The following is a 17998-nucleotide window of genomic DNA, read 5'->3' as shown; positions in this document are numbered from 1 at the left end:
GCATGGCAGAGAACTTTTATTACTTAGATGTTACTTTTGATTCTGTCGATTCTAGCCAATCACAAGTGAATGCAGCACGCTTGAAATTAGGGAGGGCGACTAGATCACTATTAAACCTGGTCCAGAAGATTGGAAGGGGCACCATTATTCCCTACCGTAAGATTTATAGGCTACAGTGTGTCTATAAACCTACCCATGGAGCGGGGATGTGGGGGTACCCCAACGTCTCCCCCATATAGGTAGAAGAAAATAGAATTTGTAGGCAGCCGCTGAATCTCCCACTATCCAGCCCCAACTTTATTCTACATTCTGAACTTAACTTAGAATATGTTTCAGGTATTATTATGCTGGCACCCCTTCTGTTCTGGGTGAGAGTGTGGACTAATAACAAAGCTAGTTTTAACAGAGATAGTATTTTAGATCAATGTTAGTAAGTCCTTTGCTGACATTGGTCTCCCGAAATGTTTACTACCCCACACACCATAAGTAAACTTGAAAAGAGGTTGGTTAAGCCCCGTCATACAGAGTTCACTTCCTAACAAAGAACCAAGGAAGTTTTTAGTAAATAATCTATTTGTAATAATTTTATCACCTTAGCGACAGAAGACCTAGCACTATATTTAACCCTGGAGCTCACATCCTGGAAGAGGTCTCTCATTTTTAGATTCAGGCCATGTACATTGTGGTGTCTAATGTGCTTTTTGGAGGGGGCGAGGGCATCGGATAGTAATTCACCTCCTTGTCCCTGGGATGGGTTGGCAGAGCACTCCTTGTTGCATTTGATATTTTTTTGTAAATTGTATTGCACATTTTTCCCATTTTGCCTCAAGCACATCCTGAAAACATTGGCCTTTAAGAAGTGCGGAGAGGCTCTAAGACACCTCCGGATGTTATGATGTATGTAGCCCGACATCTGATTTAGTGTTTGTTGCTTCTTTAATATGTCCATCCATAGTAGGAAAACTATAGAGGGGTAATGGGCATATCGGTAGTCCAGCACTTTGTAAATGCACTTTATCATCATTTTATTTGGCTCCAATCCGCGTCTATTATTGATTTTATATTGATGTTTGATGTTTGAATGCGACTTTTAACAATGATGTGTTTTATAAATACGTGACAAACTGCATTTTTCACATTGTTACATATAAAGCTGGATACCTAGTGAGGGGTACTGATAACGGTGGTAGTCTGAGACTATGTTTATGCATTTTGATATAGTAGGCTTCCCTTTATCAATAGGCTTCCCTGTATCAATCACTTACTTTTATTTATATTTGCGCTAATTCTCAAATTTTACACTGAATTCTGCTGTGATGCTTTGAATAATGCACTTTTTTCATTTTTATCTAAAGATTGATTAAAGATTTTGAACTGAGTTGAGTCAAGTAACAAGAACTCATTACAGAATATTGAGTTAAGGTCCTTTTTTCATTTATTTATCCTAATTACCAGCCAACACGTGTTTATCCTTATCCAGTGCTGCACAGGCATTTCAAGGCTTAAGTCACAGGAACTGGGCAATAGAAAAGGTCCATCCTAGGCGGTCAGAAGTCGGGTACATTTAAGAATTGAGTGTTGATTCAGAAATTAAAGACCAGGGGGCTTATTTACGAGCCCCCAGAGCCGCCGGAGCGTCACTTTTTCTGACTCTCCAAGGGCACGGATTACAAAATCATATCTATGAGGCCACACAAAGCCATTTTGTGAGGATTTTGTATGACCTCATAGATAAGGAGTGAGGCAAGGCAGCGAAAATTGATGTGTGTCGTTGTTCTTTGGACCCATCTTCTCCAAAAAAGGAAGGCGACCAGATCGCAGCAAAGTGGATATGCTAGAGAAAGCAAAACACCCAAGCGACGTTGCAGAAGTGAGGTCATTTCTCGGCCTTGCTAGCTACTGCGCAAGGTACATAAAAGACTTTGCCACAGTGAGCGCACCCCTGCGAGAACTAACTAAACAAGGACAGACCTTTGCATGGACAGAAGAATGCAGGAAAGCATTTGAGGCGATCAGGCACGCAGTGACAGCAGTAGATCACCTTGCATATTTTGATCCGTTGCTCTGTACCGAATTGGCGGTGGACGCCAGCCCAGTGGGGTTGGGTGCAATACTAGCACAACACAAACCAGGCAAGGAATCACCAAGGTGTGTAGTAGCCTACGGAAGCAAGAGCCTGTCCGACATTAAAAGAGCATACTCTCAACCGGAGAAAGAGAGTCTGGCATTAGTATGGGCAATCGAACACTATCACATGTTCATATATGGGAAACTGTTCACAATAATTACAGATCACCAGGCACTGATAACGATCTATGGAAATCCCAATGCAAAAATACCGCCCCAAATAGAGAGGTGGGGAATTCGATTAATGGACTACAACTTCAAGATCATACATAAACCAGGAAAGGAACACAACCCGGCGGACTACATGTCAAGACATCCTCTGCCACATGCAGTTGAGGCAACCTCAATGGCGGAAGAATACCTGAACTTCATACTGAAGCACAACACTCCGGCATCAATAGCGATGGAAGTACTAGAGCAAGAAACGAAACGAGACCCCACAATGCAAGCAATCCAGAGGGTGACAAGACAACAGAGGTAGAGGCATGTCAATAACAACAGCATCGTGGAAGGAGTAATAAAAGAGGAACTGTTGGCATTCGAGAAGATCCATGAAGAGCTCTCAGAGACCAAAAATGGCATAATGATGAGAGGAAGAAGAATAGTAATGCCCCGGGCACTGAGGAGACAGACTGTAGACCTGGCGCATGAATCTCACAGAGGCATGGTAGCAACAAAGGAAATGCTACGGGAAAAAGTGTGGTTCCCGGGACTAGACAGCATGGTTGAAGCCGCAGTCACACACTGCCATGTCTGCCAAGTGACTGGGCAGCCGTCCAAGCTGGAGCCGCTACAGATGTCGGAACTACCGAAGGCGGTGTGGACCGAATTGGCAGCCGATTTCTATGGGCCCCTGGAGACCGGAAATTACCTGCTAGCGATAATCGACGAATTCTCCAGATTTCCCATTTTAAGGCAGTAGCGTCAACGTCAGCAAATGCAATGCTGCCAGTCATGGACGATGTTTTTGCAGCATGGGGCTCTCCGCAAATGCTAAAGACTGACAATGGCCCACCGTTTTCAGGAGAAGAATTCAGAAAATTCATGGAGTACCTAGGGATCCGCCACCAGAAAATAACACCTTTGTGGCCACAGGCGAATGGGATGGCAGAAAGGTTAATGGGAATGATCAAGAAGGCGGTACAACGAGCTAAGATAATGCAGATATCGATAGGGCAGGCACTATGCCAGATACTAAGGGACTACAGGAACACTCCTCACTGCTCCACAGGGCGGTGTCCCGCCGAGCTCGTGCTAGGACGCTCGAGCAGGACAAGGCTACCGCAGATGGAAGAGACACAAAGAGAGGAGCAAAGCTGCATAGCTGCCAAAGACGAAGAAGCAAAAGCGAAAAGGAAAGCGTACGCAGATAAAAGGAGACATGCCGTTCAAGAGAAACTAAAAGAAGGAGACACAGTGGTAGTGCGTCAACGACAGTTAAGGAAGTCAGACAGCCCGTTCTCAAAGGATCCGCTGATGGAAGTGAAAGGGCCCATGATAACAGCATCAGCAGGGCGGTATCACATCACAAGAAATAGCTCGCACTTCAAGGAATTGAAGATCAAAGAAGAAGAACAGCAGGCACCAGCGCTGGAGGAAACTAGACAAAATGAAGGTGCACAAATGGACAACGGAAAGACACGGCCAAGAAGGGAATGCAAGAAACCAAAGAGACTGATTGGAGAGATGTAAGGTGACGAGGCTCACCGTGAGACTCTCTCTCTCTCTCTCTCTCTCTCTCTCTCTCTCTTTCTCTATCTCTCTCTCTCTCTCTCTCTCTCTCTCTCTTGTTATTTCTCTATCAGTCACAACAGGCAGTGTCACAGGAAATGTTTGTTTACAACAAAGGGGGAGATGTCGTGCCTAGACAGTGGGCAATAGGACCCTGGGTCAGGAGTGTGGGAGGGGGGACACCGGACACCACTTCCGGTCAGGGGAGCAGGGCGGGACACAACAGGACCGAGAGGGCAAGGGGCAGGACACATCCTAATGCTGTAAGCGAGATCAGAAATAAACATACCTGAAACTAAGCAACGGTTTCCTGTGATCCTTGGGGGCTCCATGATATGACAATGTGTTGCCTTGCTCTGCGCTCGGGAGGTGTTCACTGGGGGTTGCGTTTCCCATGCAACACCCATGGATTTTGATGCTGTCCCAGATTTACAAGAGCATGCAAACATGGAAAATCACCAAATCCTTACACCTCCCGAGGTGAGGTGTAACGAGAGAAAAATATGCTTATTTCTCCCTTTTTTCAGCTTTCTGTGTTTAGGAAAGAGGAAAACGTCTCTTAGTATTGTTTTTGGGCAGGAAGGTGTCCCTTCTTGCACAAAAACAATTCTGCCGACAACACAGGCACCCTTGCACCATGTTGCAAGGGTGCATGCGTTGGCGCTACCCTGCCTAAACGGCATCAGTGCAGTGGGAAAGAACAGGAATGCACCGTATAGCATAAATATGGTACATCCCTGTCCTTTCACTTTGGCGTATGGCAGCGCAGCAAGGTGACTTGCTACGCTGCCCAACACCAAATCCCCGTAAATGAAGGCCCAAGTATTCTGCGGGATGCTCTGCTTCAGTGGGGGTGTTTGTTTTTTGGCAGCCATTGAAGGGATGCGCTCCTCGTATAGCCCCTGATCCAGTAGCTTTTGTATTGTGTACAGGCATTCCAGGCCTCATATTTCTTTGGGAGGACATCATCTTTTTTCTTTTTCAGGAACAGCATTTCTCAATCCAGTACGGCTGAATTATATCCAGAACATCCAGTTACACTTTAACTATTTTGGGGGGCCTAAATGAGAAACAGCCAGTCACAACATTGTTTCCTGCGTTGCTCTACGCTGTTCCAATTTTTGAGCTCCTTCTTTGTCCTACTTTCTGGATATTCTGCTCCTGTTTGCAAGTCATGTCTCTGCCTGCATCCAGAGGTTTTCTTCTGCTCTGCCGTCTTTTTCTCCTCTGGGGCCTTTTCGCAGATCTTTTAAAGAGCATGAGCTCCAGTAAAATAAATCTTGAACTCTCAGTAGACCTCTCATGGTACTCAAAATGAGAAAGGCGTCGACTGAACCTCAGAAGTCTGCACATGATATATTGAGACGCACACCAGCAAGGCTCACGTCAAACTCACAGACTGGACCAAGTTCAAGAATTGATTGCGGCAGTAAATGCTTTAACAACGCAAAACAAGCCTTGGCTATGGAAAATGCCACTCTTAAGTCTTCTCTGGTGCTTTTACAAGGCGCTCTATAGCCTCCCTTGACCAGATGGGCGGAGTTAAAATTCGATTGCAACCCCAAGAAATGCATGGAGTTTTTGGATATGTTCATGGTACGTTTTACATTTAAACTCCATGTTTACTCCACTGATTGTGCAAAGGTGGGGATCATAAATAGCCACTTCATTGGAAATGCTCTATAGCATAGATGAAGCCATTGGTCTCTGAAGGGAGCCCTATGTTTGATAGCAATGCAGCATTTCTGACAGTCTTTATAAATATGTTTGATCAGTAAGATCAAAGATATTCTGTTCATGACGAATTGCTGGAGACTGAACAGGGCTCCATGATTTACAGACTTAAATGAATACGTTTAAGGCCATAGGCAATGAGGCAGTTTGGACAAACTCCACTCTGTTCTCAATATTTTGAAAAAGGGTAAGACAGGAGTTGAAAGATGAGTTGGCTGATATTGTTTCACCTGCACGCTAATTTGCTTAATAACTGTAATGCCCCAACTAGCGAGAGGATAAATGAGAGAAAAAAGAATGCAACAGCAATTAAAGATCCACTCGAACCTTGCGCAAATCATTGTAGGCAAGGTCTTCAATCGACTCCCCAGAAGAAGAACCCTTGAAGTTGGGATTAACTCGTATGTTACTGCCGAAGGAAGAAAGATTAAGACGAAGAACGCTTGGGCTGTGACTATATTACAGTAAAAAAAAGAACACTGTTTAGTGAATTGTACTATCAGAATGTATGAAATCACGTTTGCGATTTCCTAATAGCAAAGTTTAGTGATTCGCTATTAAAAAATCGCAAACTGTGATGTACAACGTGTGTTTGACACTGTTAGTGATTCACAGTGGGTCTCAAATTGACCTGCCTCATCAATATTAATGAGTCAGGTCACAGTTTGCGACCCATTGTGAATGGCTACAATCACAGAGATGGTGACCTGCTGGGATCAGCAGACCACCATGTCTATGATTGCTTTTTAAATAAAGGCATACTTTCTTTTTGTAATGCAGTACGTTTTCCTTAAGGGGAGCTACCTTTTCATTATTTAAGAGAAGGTAGTGGTCAGTGGGACCACTGCCTGCTCTTTAAAAATGTTGGTGCCCACATTTACAAAGGTGAAGGGGTCCTGACCCCCTTCCCGTTTGCGTATGGGTTACCACCAACTTGAAGTTGGTGGAAACTGTGAATGTTTTGAGACTGGGAACATTAATATATACCAGTGCTATTCGGTATTAGGAAGGGACGCCCTAAACACGCCCCTTCTTAATACCGAATCGCAGTAGCAAAATGCTATTCGGCAGCAAGTTACTGAGTCACATTTTGCCTTCTGTACATGGCAAAATACATTTAATCGGTCGCAAATTGCCAGATGGGCCGTTCGCTACCTGTAAATTGCTTTGTATATTTGTCCCTATAACTTCTTCTGGAAATTAGTTAGCTCGCCCTTAAGGCGCAGTACGGTACAGGGAGTAAGATTTCATTTTTACCACAATTAAATCACCCAAAATCTGACTCCAGATTTCAGATTTATTATTTGACTAGCCCCTGTAAGATAAAAGAATAAAGAGCTAGAAGGGGTGTGTCTAATGTCAAGGTGGGGTAGAACATTTCTCTATACAGCTCTCTTGGATGGATCCCTAAACACATCTATCCTGGAAGGAAGCTACGCAGGAAGACTCACTTTAACTGGTCCAAGATCTTCCAGCACATGGCACAGGAGAGTGGAGTAGCTTGGGTGCTACTACATGCCAGGATCATAGTGAAGAAACAATAACAGCGCTGGCAAGAGGAAACAACATGACATTCAAGACTCTGCTTCCATGTGTCCCTGGGGACTGAGATAGACTGTTTACCGATCTTAAGTCACCTGGAAATACTGCTACCAGGTGAGTTGACTTCAACCCACTGTGGATCTGAACTGCTCAGTTGCAGCTCCTGAAACATGCATAGCTGGAACTGTGCAGGGAGAACCATCTTGAAGGGAGACGGGTCACAGAGAAGCAGTATGGCAAGTGGCACATAGTAGACTCATACAGGCCAGTGAGGTCTGTCAGTGAACTGTGTTATCTGGTCACTGCCTTGGAGACCAAAGCCGTCTGGATTCTGACGAGGGCCTCAGAGCGTATGAGATCACTTGATGGACCGAGTCTGATGGGCCTAAGATGGTGCCCAAGATAAGCAAAGGCCAGCCCTTCTGTGCGGATGTGAAGTACTCTGGAAAGACTTTCAGTGCTGGTTCGATGGAATATGGATCTATTTTCTTTCTCCTCTGCCCCCTTGATGTAAGTACAGATAACCTGAGCAACTGCGTGACATATTGCCAGTGAAACATAAAACAGCAATGAGAAGAGACACACAAGTTGCGCCCCTTTCAACCTCTCGCCACCTCGGATTAAGCATTTTATCACTGACTGAGGTGAGTGTGATGAAACCTCTGTCCTTTGCTCCCTCAACATCAACTGCAGAGCCTTCACTTACTAGGGGATACTGCAGCAATTTTAGGGACGGCCTAGCCCGGGGCTCACTGAATGACTGACAGCTCACTTGGACTCACAGAGCTGACCCCACAGCATTTGCAGAGTGGGTGCGCGGTGGGGCACATGGGCATTACAGTGTATCTCAGGCCCATCAATATGCCAACAGACATAGATTGCGCTTAACACAAGTAGGTAGAGGAAATAGGGAAACAGATACATTGAACCATCACATGGGTGACACCAAAATGCAATACTGTCTGTCGATGTGATGTTTCAAAGAATGGTGTGTATTTTACTTGTGGAAAGTGAGACCTTAGGGCAGTAAGTTGTTATTTGTTTCCCCTGCTATTCAACAATTCGTCACAGCGCGGCTATTAATCCACGCCTAAAGCAACACGCATTGCACAGTTTTCAAACACCGAAACTGGAATGGAAGTCCCGCCCTTTCTTAAATTCGGTCTCGGTAACTGGCCTCTAGAGGGCGCTATTGGGCTAACCAGTGCAGATCAGCCTTTCAGGGTTGAATGCTTCCCTATGCGTTAGCATCAAGCCTGGCTTCCTCACCAGCAAAATTATTTATTATGTACCCAGCCACAAAATAATCTTCTGGGGTTGGAATGGAGTTTAGCAGTTCAAAGGCATTTCGTCTGTTTTGGTATCTTGCTGGCAATGAGAAAATTGAAATGTTAACAGGACTCAAAAAAGTTACTTTCTAAGCTATAGTTTGAAAAGAAAATCTACAACGGACCTTCGGAGCGTACATTTGCATCAAACATTTGCTGAAAAAAACACAATTGCTGCCAACAACAGCTGCTTGTGCTCTGGTTCGCCACTGTATTGATAGGAAAGGGGAGCCAATGCCTAAGAAAAGAACCAACTTACCTTCCATAGGTACAGTGAGGGGGTGACACCATGAGTTTTACCAGCACTGGGTGACACCAACCCTAGTGACGCCACTGCATTGAAGAGCATGGAAGTTTCCTATGAAGGGTATGAGTTTAAATTTGATAACATTCTTCAGGCAATCGTGCACATGAAAACTTCTCTTGAAACTAAAATTGATTTAGTAATAATAGATGTAGGATAGTTGCGAACGTATCATAGGAAATAAGCTGAAAAGGTGACAGAAACGGAATCTGTAGTAGCTGGCGTAAGACCTACTATGGTAAAATTGTAGGTGCAAATGAAGGTACTGAATGACAAGATGAAAATACTTCAAGACAGGGTGGAGAATGTTGGGAGCCGCTCATGCCGCAACAATGTACTTGTTGTGGGCTTACTAGAATGATCCGAAGGGCAGAGTCCTGAACTATTGTTTCAAAGACTGGCTGATTGACAACATGATAGAAACTCCCCAGCATTAGTCACTATTGAATGAGCACACAGAGTTTTGAGGAGACTGTCGGCTCCAGAAGCTCCACTCAGACCTATGGTTGTCGAACTATTGAACTAAAGAGACCGAGATTGAATCATCCAAACAGCATAGCAACATAGTCCCTAGACTACACAACTGCTGTACAGATAGAAAGGACTACATTCTTTGAGGTGAAAAGGAGGCTAAGACAAAACTAGATCCAATAAGCTGATTTTTCCAGCCAAACTTTTAATAGTGACTGGCGACATCACACGTTTTTTCTTAAAACCTGGTGAAATTTAGTCATGGCTTGGAACTGCAGGTATATCATCCAAAGAAGACCAAATACAAAGGAAAAGGGGGGATTACAGACATACCTGGGAACACATCTAAAGAAGAAGCAACAAAAGAAGGAGCCAAACTAGTAAACAATGTCCTACAATATAGGAAATCCTGTGATGGAAGACCAGAAAGCGGATATGACACCCCAGTCAGTGGCGAGGTATCTGAGACTGGATGGTCCAGTGACACACTGAGAGATGGCCCAGAAGTCACTCCTATGACAGCGAGTGAGGCCGCCTGATGAAAGATACAAGTACTCCTATGTACTGGCTCTATGCTCTATGCTCACAGCAGGAAATTCGCAAACATGGGAGGAGGACTGTCGGGTGAGAGTTAAGTGGTCTATGTAGATTTAAAATGGTAACATTATCTTTGTTGAAAAGGGCATCTATGAAGAACCATCTACATCATCGTCATACTCATGATATTAGTTCAATATCAATGGATTTGTGACATAAAATGATACCATCTCTTTGATTAATAGCTGGCGATCAAACAAAAAAATTCCTCCTCATTGCTTCTTTAGTTAACTTTTGCTGAAGTGCTGTTGATGCATTTAGTTTGAATGTGTTAAAACCTTTTGTCTTTTTTTAGTGTTATTTCTAGACCCCTTACATTCCAAGATACTATTTTAAGCATAGCAGCAATGGAGGAATACATGTATATACTCTATGACGTCACATAGTACTGAATAGAACAAACAAATAAAAAACAGACAAAATATATATAGCTTAAACAAGATAATGAGAGTGTAGAAAATAACTCAAATAGGAATCAAAAGCACAACTGAGATTAGTAATAGCTCATGAGAGATTGAGGAAAATTAAATGAAAATAGTAAATGTCACCTTGAAATTCTCAGAATGGTGGTCACAAGATTCATTGGAGTAACACGAAATATAATCAAAGCTGATCAGCAGGCTATTGAGCGTTTATTTAAATATATAAATAGTAAGTGTTATCTTGGAATTCTGAGAATTGTTGGTCACAAGATTCAGTGGAGAGTAACACAAAATATAATCAAAGCCGATCAGCAGGCTATTATCAGCATTTCATTTAAGGTGAATTCATTTGATGATGAGAAAATATACTCTCACGAGCTTTCTGTGAAAACAACATTGAGATGCAGCTGGGTAGAAGACAACTCTGTAAGAAATCTTGACAGGTGCTCTGTAAGTCTTAGTATAATTCTTGTTTTTCTTCAGAAGCTATGCTTGGTTCATCAGTGAATTTTCTTTTCTTGTATATGGAGTTAGCCCAGAAGCCTGTGAAATGGCTGATTCAAGGAAGCTTGGAGGCAGTGAAAGGTCATAGCCCTTGAAAGTAGACTAGGAAAGATTATATCCATAAGTAGCTAGCAGCATTCCACAGTGAATGATCTCAAATAGGATACCAAGAAAGCTGTATTATTTGGCTTTCAATAACAGATCAGGGCTGTCAAGGCAAGGGGTTTCAGTAGTGAGCAGCTGTTTCCGCTGGTGTCAGACCTCACCCCCTAAAGGTGCATTTATAATTTATTTATTTTCCGAATTACACACCATCATGTGCTGTTACTAGAAGTAAGTTGTTCTGAGTATATCATACTGAAACTTCAGTTTACAGCTGTTGTTTACTCTTCTGAGATTTTGTACATCTTCCGGTGGGGCTGGGCGCAGTGGGTACAGTGCTGGGTGCAGACAAAAGAAAGGGGCGTAGAGTAGGGCATGGTAAGGGTGGGCAGTACATTGTGTCAAATGTTTGGGGTAGGAGAAGTAGGTAATGTAAGGGAATCTGAGGGAGATCTGTCCAGTTCCAATACCCATGTTCTTAAGGAATTACATATATGTGCTATTATAATACATCAGGCATTTGCATAGATTTCACCTAGTATTCTGTTCACAAGTGCATCATTAACTAAAATCTGCATATAGTTCAGTCAATTTGAAAAGTAAAGGGGTGTGGGTATGGCTTTTGCTACCTTCCCACTATGCAAGTTCCTGAATTAAACACCAAAAAAAAGGAAATGAACCAAAATAACAAACACTAGGAAGGAACTACTACATCATGTTTAGGTTGTACATTGAAACAAGGATGACATGTTTGCAATCCATAAATAGAAATGTATAACCTATGAACCTTTCTTTGAGACCATATAAGGTGCCATGTTTCCAAGTGCAACATCATTACCACGGTATTGTTCTACTTACTTGCTCAGGCAACTCTCGTAGTTGAAGGTTGCCTTGAAGCCGTAAATGGAGAAAGTCACAATGCTGGCAAATATGGATGTACCACTGTTGATCAAGGAGACGATGATGGCGTGCTTCTCGCAGTTGTTATCCGGCTCGTTGTAGCTGGCAAAGGCAATCAGGGTCCCAAATCCAAGCCCAAGTGAGAAAAATATCTGAGTTGCTGCATCAACCCAAGCTTTCAGGTTGGCAAGTTGCTCGAGCTGCGTAAAGAAGTGGTAAAAGAGGATGAAATAGTCAAAGGTAACGTTGGCATGCATGAGGCACTTGCACATATTTTGTTATGCAGGCGAAATTTATGAACATTGCGGTATTTTGTCTTATGTTAATTTGCCAGTATCTTTCTTCACTTCTGTACACAAGCGATGACACAAGATACCAATCAAATGCATTTTGCACAACACATGCAATTTTGCATGATTTTCTCCTGTCGCATAATTTGTTTTTAAAAATCACAATGTTGCCAACCCCATTTGCATTATATGACCGTGATTGCAGCCAGATGAGAGAGTGCAAGGGAAAGCTCAGGTGAACTTTTTATCACTTATATCAACTGCTTTTGTATGATAACCTTAGCTCCTACCCAGACAATTTCTTATACCTCTGAAATTTTCATTTTATTGTTAGACATACCTGGCTCGACAGATTTAAGCAGGATTGTGTGTTCTAGCCATAGGTAAGATATTTAATGAACTTTAAACATATGTATTCCATACCTTTGGTGTAAACATGTACGCCAGTCCATTCACTGCTCCATGCAATGTTAACCCTCTCACTAAATAAATTATAAGGACAAGATAGGGCAGCGACGCTGTAACATAGACAACCTGCAACAAGGACAGCAAATGTTATATGAGAGGCATTCACCATTCCTTAGATACACTATTATAGACATCAACTACTAGTAAATATTTACCCCAGCATCATTAATCAGCGAAAGAAAGAGAAATGAAACAGGGAAGAGAAAGCAAACAAGGCAAGTATTTTCCTGTTCAGAATTTAGCATTCTAATATAGTGATTTTTTTTCTAATCAGTAGTAGAACTTTATCGACGAAGGTCTTTAGCGACATAATTCAGCATTATAGCCCATGTATATTTCATTAAGTGAACTCTGAGTTTCTATATATAAAAATAAAGGTTTGTTTTTCAGATGAATTTATTTCAGAGTATGATATATCTAGTATAGTATATAACAAATAGGTTTATGTTTATGACACTGTATGCTACTTTATGATAATGTGCTGAAAATACTTACTTGTGTCTCTAAAACCCCTTCATACACTATGGTGTCCTTTTTGTACACCGGGATTAACGAAGTTTCCTATCACCAGTTTTTATGTTTTCATTCCTTCAGAGTTGGGCAGTTCTGATTTCTCGTAAATAATCAGATTAGTACACATTCAGTAAAGGACAGTGTAGCCAAAACTGCAACCATGGAACTGCATTTTTTTAGCATGAGTGATGAACACATTTTTTATTTTTTTCTATGTCTTTCTAAATATGGTATACAAATCATTGTTTACAAATCTCCTTTCTCTTTATGCTATAATAAAGGACTGATTTCAGTATAAAACACTTCATCTTTTAGTAGGACTGTGCTTGTATATTTCAAAGTAGTTTCCATTATTTTCTACCTTACCCCTTGGTGTGTTGTCCCTTGCTTGCCCTTTTATAAACAACCACCCACAACCAATGGCATTCTTTGGGTTTTGCAAGATAAGTAGCACTTTGCTCAATGATCCTATAATCGGTACTAATCCATTCATTGCTATAATCCATGTTGTGGGTTTTGCATCAACTGACTGCTCTCCATCTCCATCAGAATTTTTTTTTTACAAAACTACTAACCTGGATCTAAGGACTATCAGATTCAAAATGCAAGACCCTAGTATAAGGACACTCAAAGCTCAGTTACAACCTCCTAACACTCTACTCTGCAATGAAGTCAATAGCGCCAAGATGCTCCATGGAGTGTACGTGCGCTATATAAAAACCACCAAACATCAAACTGCTCATGTTCAGCTATAGGTTAAGATGCTGCATCTACAGGCATAAAGATGGAGTAGTAACAGTATATTTCCAACGTTTTCAGAATTCCGAGACTTCCAAGAGTACTTCTGGATAGCCATGTGTCGATGTGTACTCAGAAGAGTACAAGGAAATGTAACAGAAGATTTCGACGTTCAGAAAAGTAACTCACAAATGCATTTGCACTTTTAAACACGATTTGTTTCATCTCACGAGGACGAGGCTTTTACAATCTAGATAACTCTACGTTCCTTTACACCACAATTAAATAAGATGGTAAACCCTCCTCTTTGCCATGTAAAAACGCATGATACACATTTATGAAAGCTAAAAGTAAAGGATACCACCCGCTAATTAAAAAAAAGATGTATTGATCATTAGCAGCGTCAAATTATAGTCACGTCACAAAATTGCGGGAAAAAAGACAGGAATGTACTTCCAGAACTATATGCCTTTGTTTTCAGAAAATTTCTGAGTTTAAAGAAATTTACAAAGAAATCTCAGAGTACCACTGCGAATCTGGGATAGTTCCTGGATCCCATGGGAAGCCTTTCAAATATACTGGAAAAGTACTTGATGTACCTTTCGCTATGCGAAATAGGATCCGAGACGGCCTTTACCTTTAAAACTTTTTATTTCTTTCTACTTTGGTATAATATTGTTCCTTGTATAGGTACCCTTTTCCCTACAACTCCACCAATTTTGCTTTGTTCCCCCCTCCTTACCCTCTTTGTACCCACTTTTAATCCTTCCCCTCAGATGTGCAGACTGGTGTGTGCTTTCAGTGTGGAAAATACATGCAAAAGTTTGGTTATTACCTGTAAACATGCAAGTTCTTAGAAGCAATTGATTCTGCAAAAACTGCACCATTATGTATTTTGAGGTCTAATAATTGGGGCCCAGGTTCACTAGAATTTTTGTTGAGACTGTGACACTTTTTTGCTGCAGCCCCAATGCAAAATGTATTTTGGGATTTACAATGCAACGCAAGCCCGATTTGTATGGCATGGTAAAAATAAAAACACGAACGCAAGGCAGCACTTTTCATGGGTGAAGCATAGGCATTCCCATACATCCACCTATGTAATGTGATGCAAACCAACATTTACTTGTAAACAGAAGTTTGTACTAAAATGGTGTGCCTACCCGAGGCTGACCATCCCTTCCTGCACAAAAACCATCCTGAACGTACTGCATAGTTGAGGTCATCGCGGCAACCTACCTTGCTGCGCTGTGTTGCCTGAAATATTAGTAAATCTGGTCTGGGGATTTTATGGAGAGCATGTCTCCAAAGAGTTTGATGCTCTTTGTGAGAACAACAGAGACTATGCTCATTACTAAACAATATTGTGCATTCATATAGCTTGAACATTTCTCCATAAAGCCTGAAGATGGATTTATGAGTCATGATCACTGCACTGGACACTGCTTACCTTTCCGGTAGATTCAGTGCCCCTGATGATACAGAGGTACACTACAAACCATGCCAGGATGAGGCACACTGCTTGCTCCCACTGGATGCTGCCACTCTCTGAAATGGATGATGAAATGTTAATGGTTTCCCGGTACCAGAAGTACTGAGTTGGAGAACTTTTTTCACACTCTTCCACGTAGCCAGTAAGGTTGCTGTTCAGCGGGCAGTGAGACCAAGGTAAGGGATCCTACAGGGTACAGGGAAAAACAAACGTACAAAGAGTTTGAAAGAATGCAGGGTATCAACAAAAGGAACATAAACTTAGGGCCTCATTTATGAGGCTGTGCGTCACTTTTATGCCGCCGGTGCGTCACTCGTCACTTTTTGTGACGCACCAGCAGCGTAAAAAATGTGCCTTGTTGCACCATATTTACAAAGTGACGCATCTAGGTAGATGCGTCATTTTGTAAACCCCTGCGCTACATTATACCTACGCAGGTATAATGTATGCAGGGGGCGTTCCAGCGCAAGAAAGGGTCATAGAAGTGACGCAGTAAAATCTATAAGATTTCACTGCGCCACTTCTAGGACACAAATGCGTCAATTTCTTACGCCTGCCTCACAGCAGGCGTAAGACTGACGCAGGCCCTTTCACATGGGGCTTGCCCCATGTGAAAGGACACATTGCTGGAGTTGCATCACTTTTGTGACACACTCCAGCAATGCGTCACTTTTGCGCCATACAGATACGTCAGAAATACTGACGTATCTGTAACTCCTTGTGCCATGATGCGTCATACTGTAAATATGATGCATCATTGGTGTCGCAAGGAGGGCGCAGTGAAAAGTGACGCATCACTGTTTTTACGCAGCGATGCGTCACTTTTCATAAATGAGGCTGTAAGTGTGCAACTTCAACCATTATGACATACTTTACACTTCATAGTGGAAACCCTAAGTTCAAAGCCATGCTCATGTATGTTCGACTTATCTAAACACAAGTCCCTCACATGACCTGCCTATCGTCATATCGTGATGATGTGCACGTGACTGTGCAGTAAGCGGCAAGGATGTATGATCCAAAGCTGTATATCAACAATGGAAGACTCTTTTTTGCCACTAATATGATTATCTCATGATATTTGGCATTGAATGGTGATCTTCATGAACATAGAATATTAATGAAAGAGGTAGAGTTCCAATATTGTCGTTTTTCATGCTAAAGATAGCATTTCTGTCAGGGGGAGTGCAATGCTGGCTATGATCACTCAAGTCCCATAAAAAGAGGAGCAAAATGATTCTACCAAATAGGCGCAAGTGGACATTTTAATCAACCACAGTGTTCATCGGGATTGTGGTGGATCTTCAGTAGAGTTTAAAGTCGAGAGTTCTTACTTTAAATCCCCACCTTGGTCTTCTTTTTGAGCAATTAATTGGAGCACCCAGAAGCTGTGCTAGTCTTTACATCAATCGCTATATGAAAGCAGTTATTTACTTATATATCTTCAGACACTTCACTGGATTGCATTTGAAATCAGAAATTTGACCCATTAACCACATTCTTATAAACACAGAGGTTACAAATTAAATGCTCCATACACATAGTGTAGGGATCAGTTAAGTTACCTTTAGCTGTTTTGGGTTAGACAATTTGCCTTTGCAGCTACAATAGCGCATCATTGAAAAAGATCTTAAAATCGACCAAAGTATGCATAGAACTAACACAAAAGATTAGAGAAACACTTATATGCCATTGCATCACTACTATTGGCCAGTGAAACTAACCTCCCTTCTATTTGAGGGCAGCTAGACTGGGGTAATTAAAGGGAGCTGTGATCAAAAGGACTCTGGGACACATGGAGCCGAGTTTTGAACCTGCTATACTCCACAAACTATGATCAACCGATTGCTTATTTCAGTGTTTCCATTTGTACTGAGAGAACAAAATTGCTGAAATTTTAATTGGGCCACATATCACAGCTCAAAACGTAGTCATCTTATACGTGAATGACATGTTCCTACACATCCATATGCTGAGATACCAGGAGAAGAAATATGGGGTGTATTTTGCTCTTCTTAGGAACGATAGACTGTTGACCGTATTTTTTGAGTATGTCCACGTTATTATGGAATCTATGTAGAAGAATAATGCTGGTGGTGCTCATATTCTGCAGACCAAAATAACAAATATGTCATTTTCTTTCATATGTCACATATCAGGATCATGGGATTATAAGAACTTATAGCAAAAAGGACAGTGCCTTGACTAGTCATTTGATCATGGATACAGCTTCTAAAGTGTTCAAGCGTGGTAACGAAACACTATTTATTTTCATATAATCTTACAGCTGATACAAACTATTGCAGCAACAGCAACCATAGACTTACTCTAGAACAATTAAGTACCTGGCTGATGAATAGGGTGCTACATAGTGATACATTCTTCTTTGTAAACACTTCAAGGGCGAATAAGGTTTTATGATGTATGTCCATGTGTATAGCATTGGTGTCCCTGTCCACTATAACATTTTCGGCATGTGTTTTAAGTTAATATTGCCCTGATGATAGGAGAAGGTTATGCTTTTAGAAAAACCCTGAAACCCTGGGAAATGATAAATATTAAAATGCAGAGGGTTCCAACTTTATTTCCGACAGTGAACAAAGAGATTTAAAAGATATTCTCTTACCTCGTGCCTCCACTTCACTATTAATAATTATCCTAAAGGGGAATGGTGAAAAACCCTAAAACAGACACGGAAATCATTGCTAACTACATGCTGGTCTTTCTGGTGTAGT

At 41.8% G+C, this 17998-nt stretch overlaps 1 protein-coding gene across 3 annotated transcripts in view; it reads right to left on the bottom strand.

Annotated features, from left to right (window-relative positions):
• The window catches only part of SLC6A20 (solute carrier family 6 member 20), a 436355-nt gene that overhangs the window by 63795 nt on the left and 354562 nt on the right, over window positions 1–17998 (bottom strand). For all 3 annotated transcript variants that reach the window (XM_078688162.1, XM_078688164.1, XM_078688163.1), the window contains exons 4-6: window positions 15222–15449; window positions 12476–12586; window positions 11721–11962 (exon numbers count right to left, since the gene is read on the bottom strand). In XM_078688162.1, coding sequence (XP_078544288.1) covers window positions 11721–11962; window positions 12476–12586; window positions 15222–15449 — 581 coding nt within the window. The remainder of the gene's footprint in view (window positions 1–11720; window positions 11963–12475; window positions 12587–15221; window positions 15450–17998) is intronic.

Source organism: Lissotriton helveticus, chromosome 4_1, assembly GCF_964261635.1.
Source record: "Lissotriton helveticus chromosome 4_1, aLisHel1.1, whole genome shotgun sequence".
Classification (NCBI taxonomy): Eukaryota; Metazoa; Chordata; class Amphibia; order Caudata; family Salamandridae; genus Lissotriton; species Lissotriton helveticus.
This window is presented reverse-complemented; position numbering and strand designations above follow the sequence as displayed.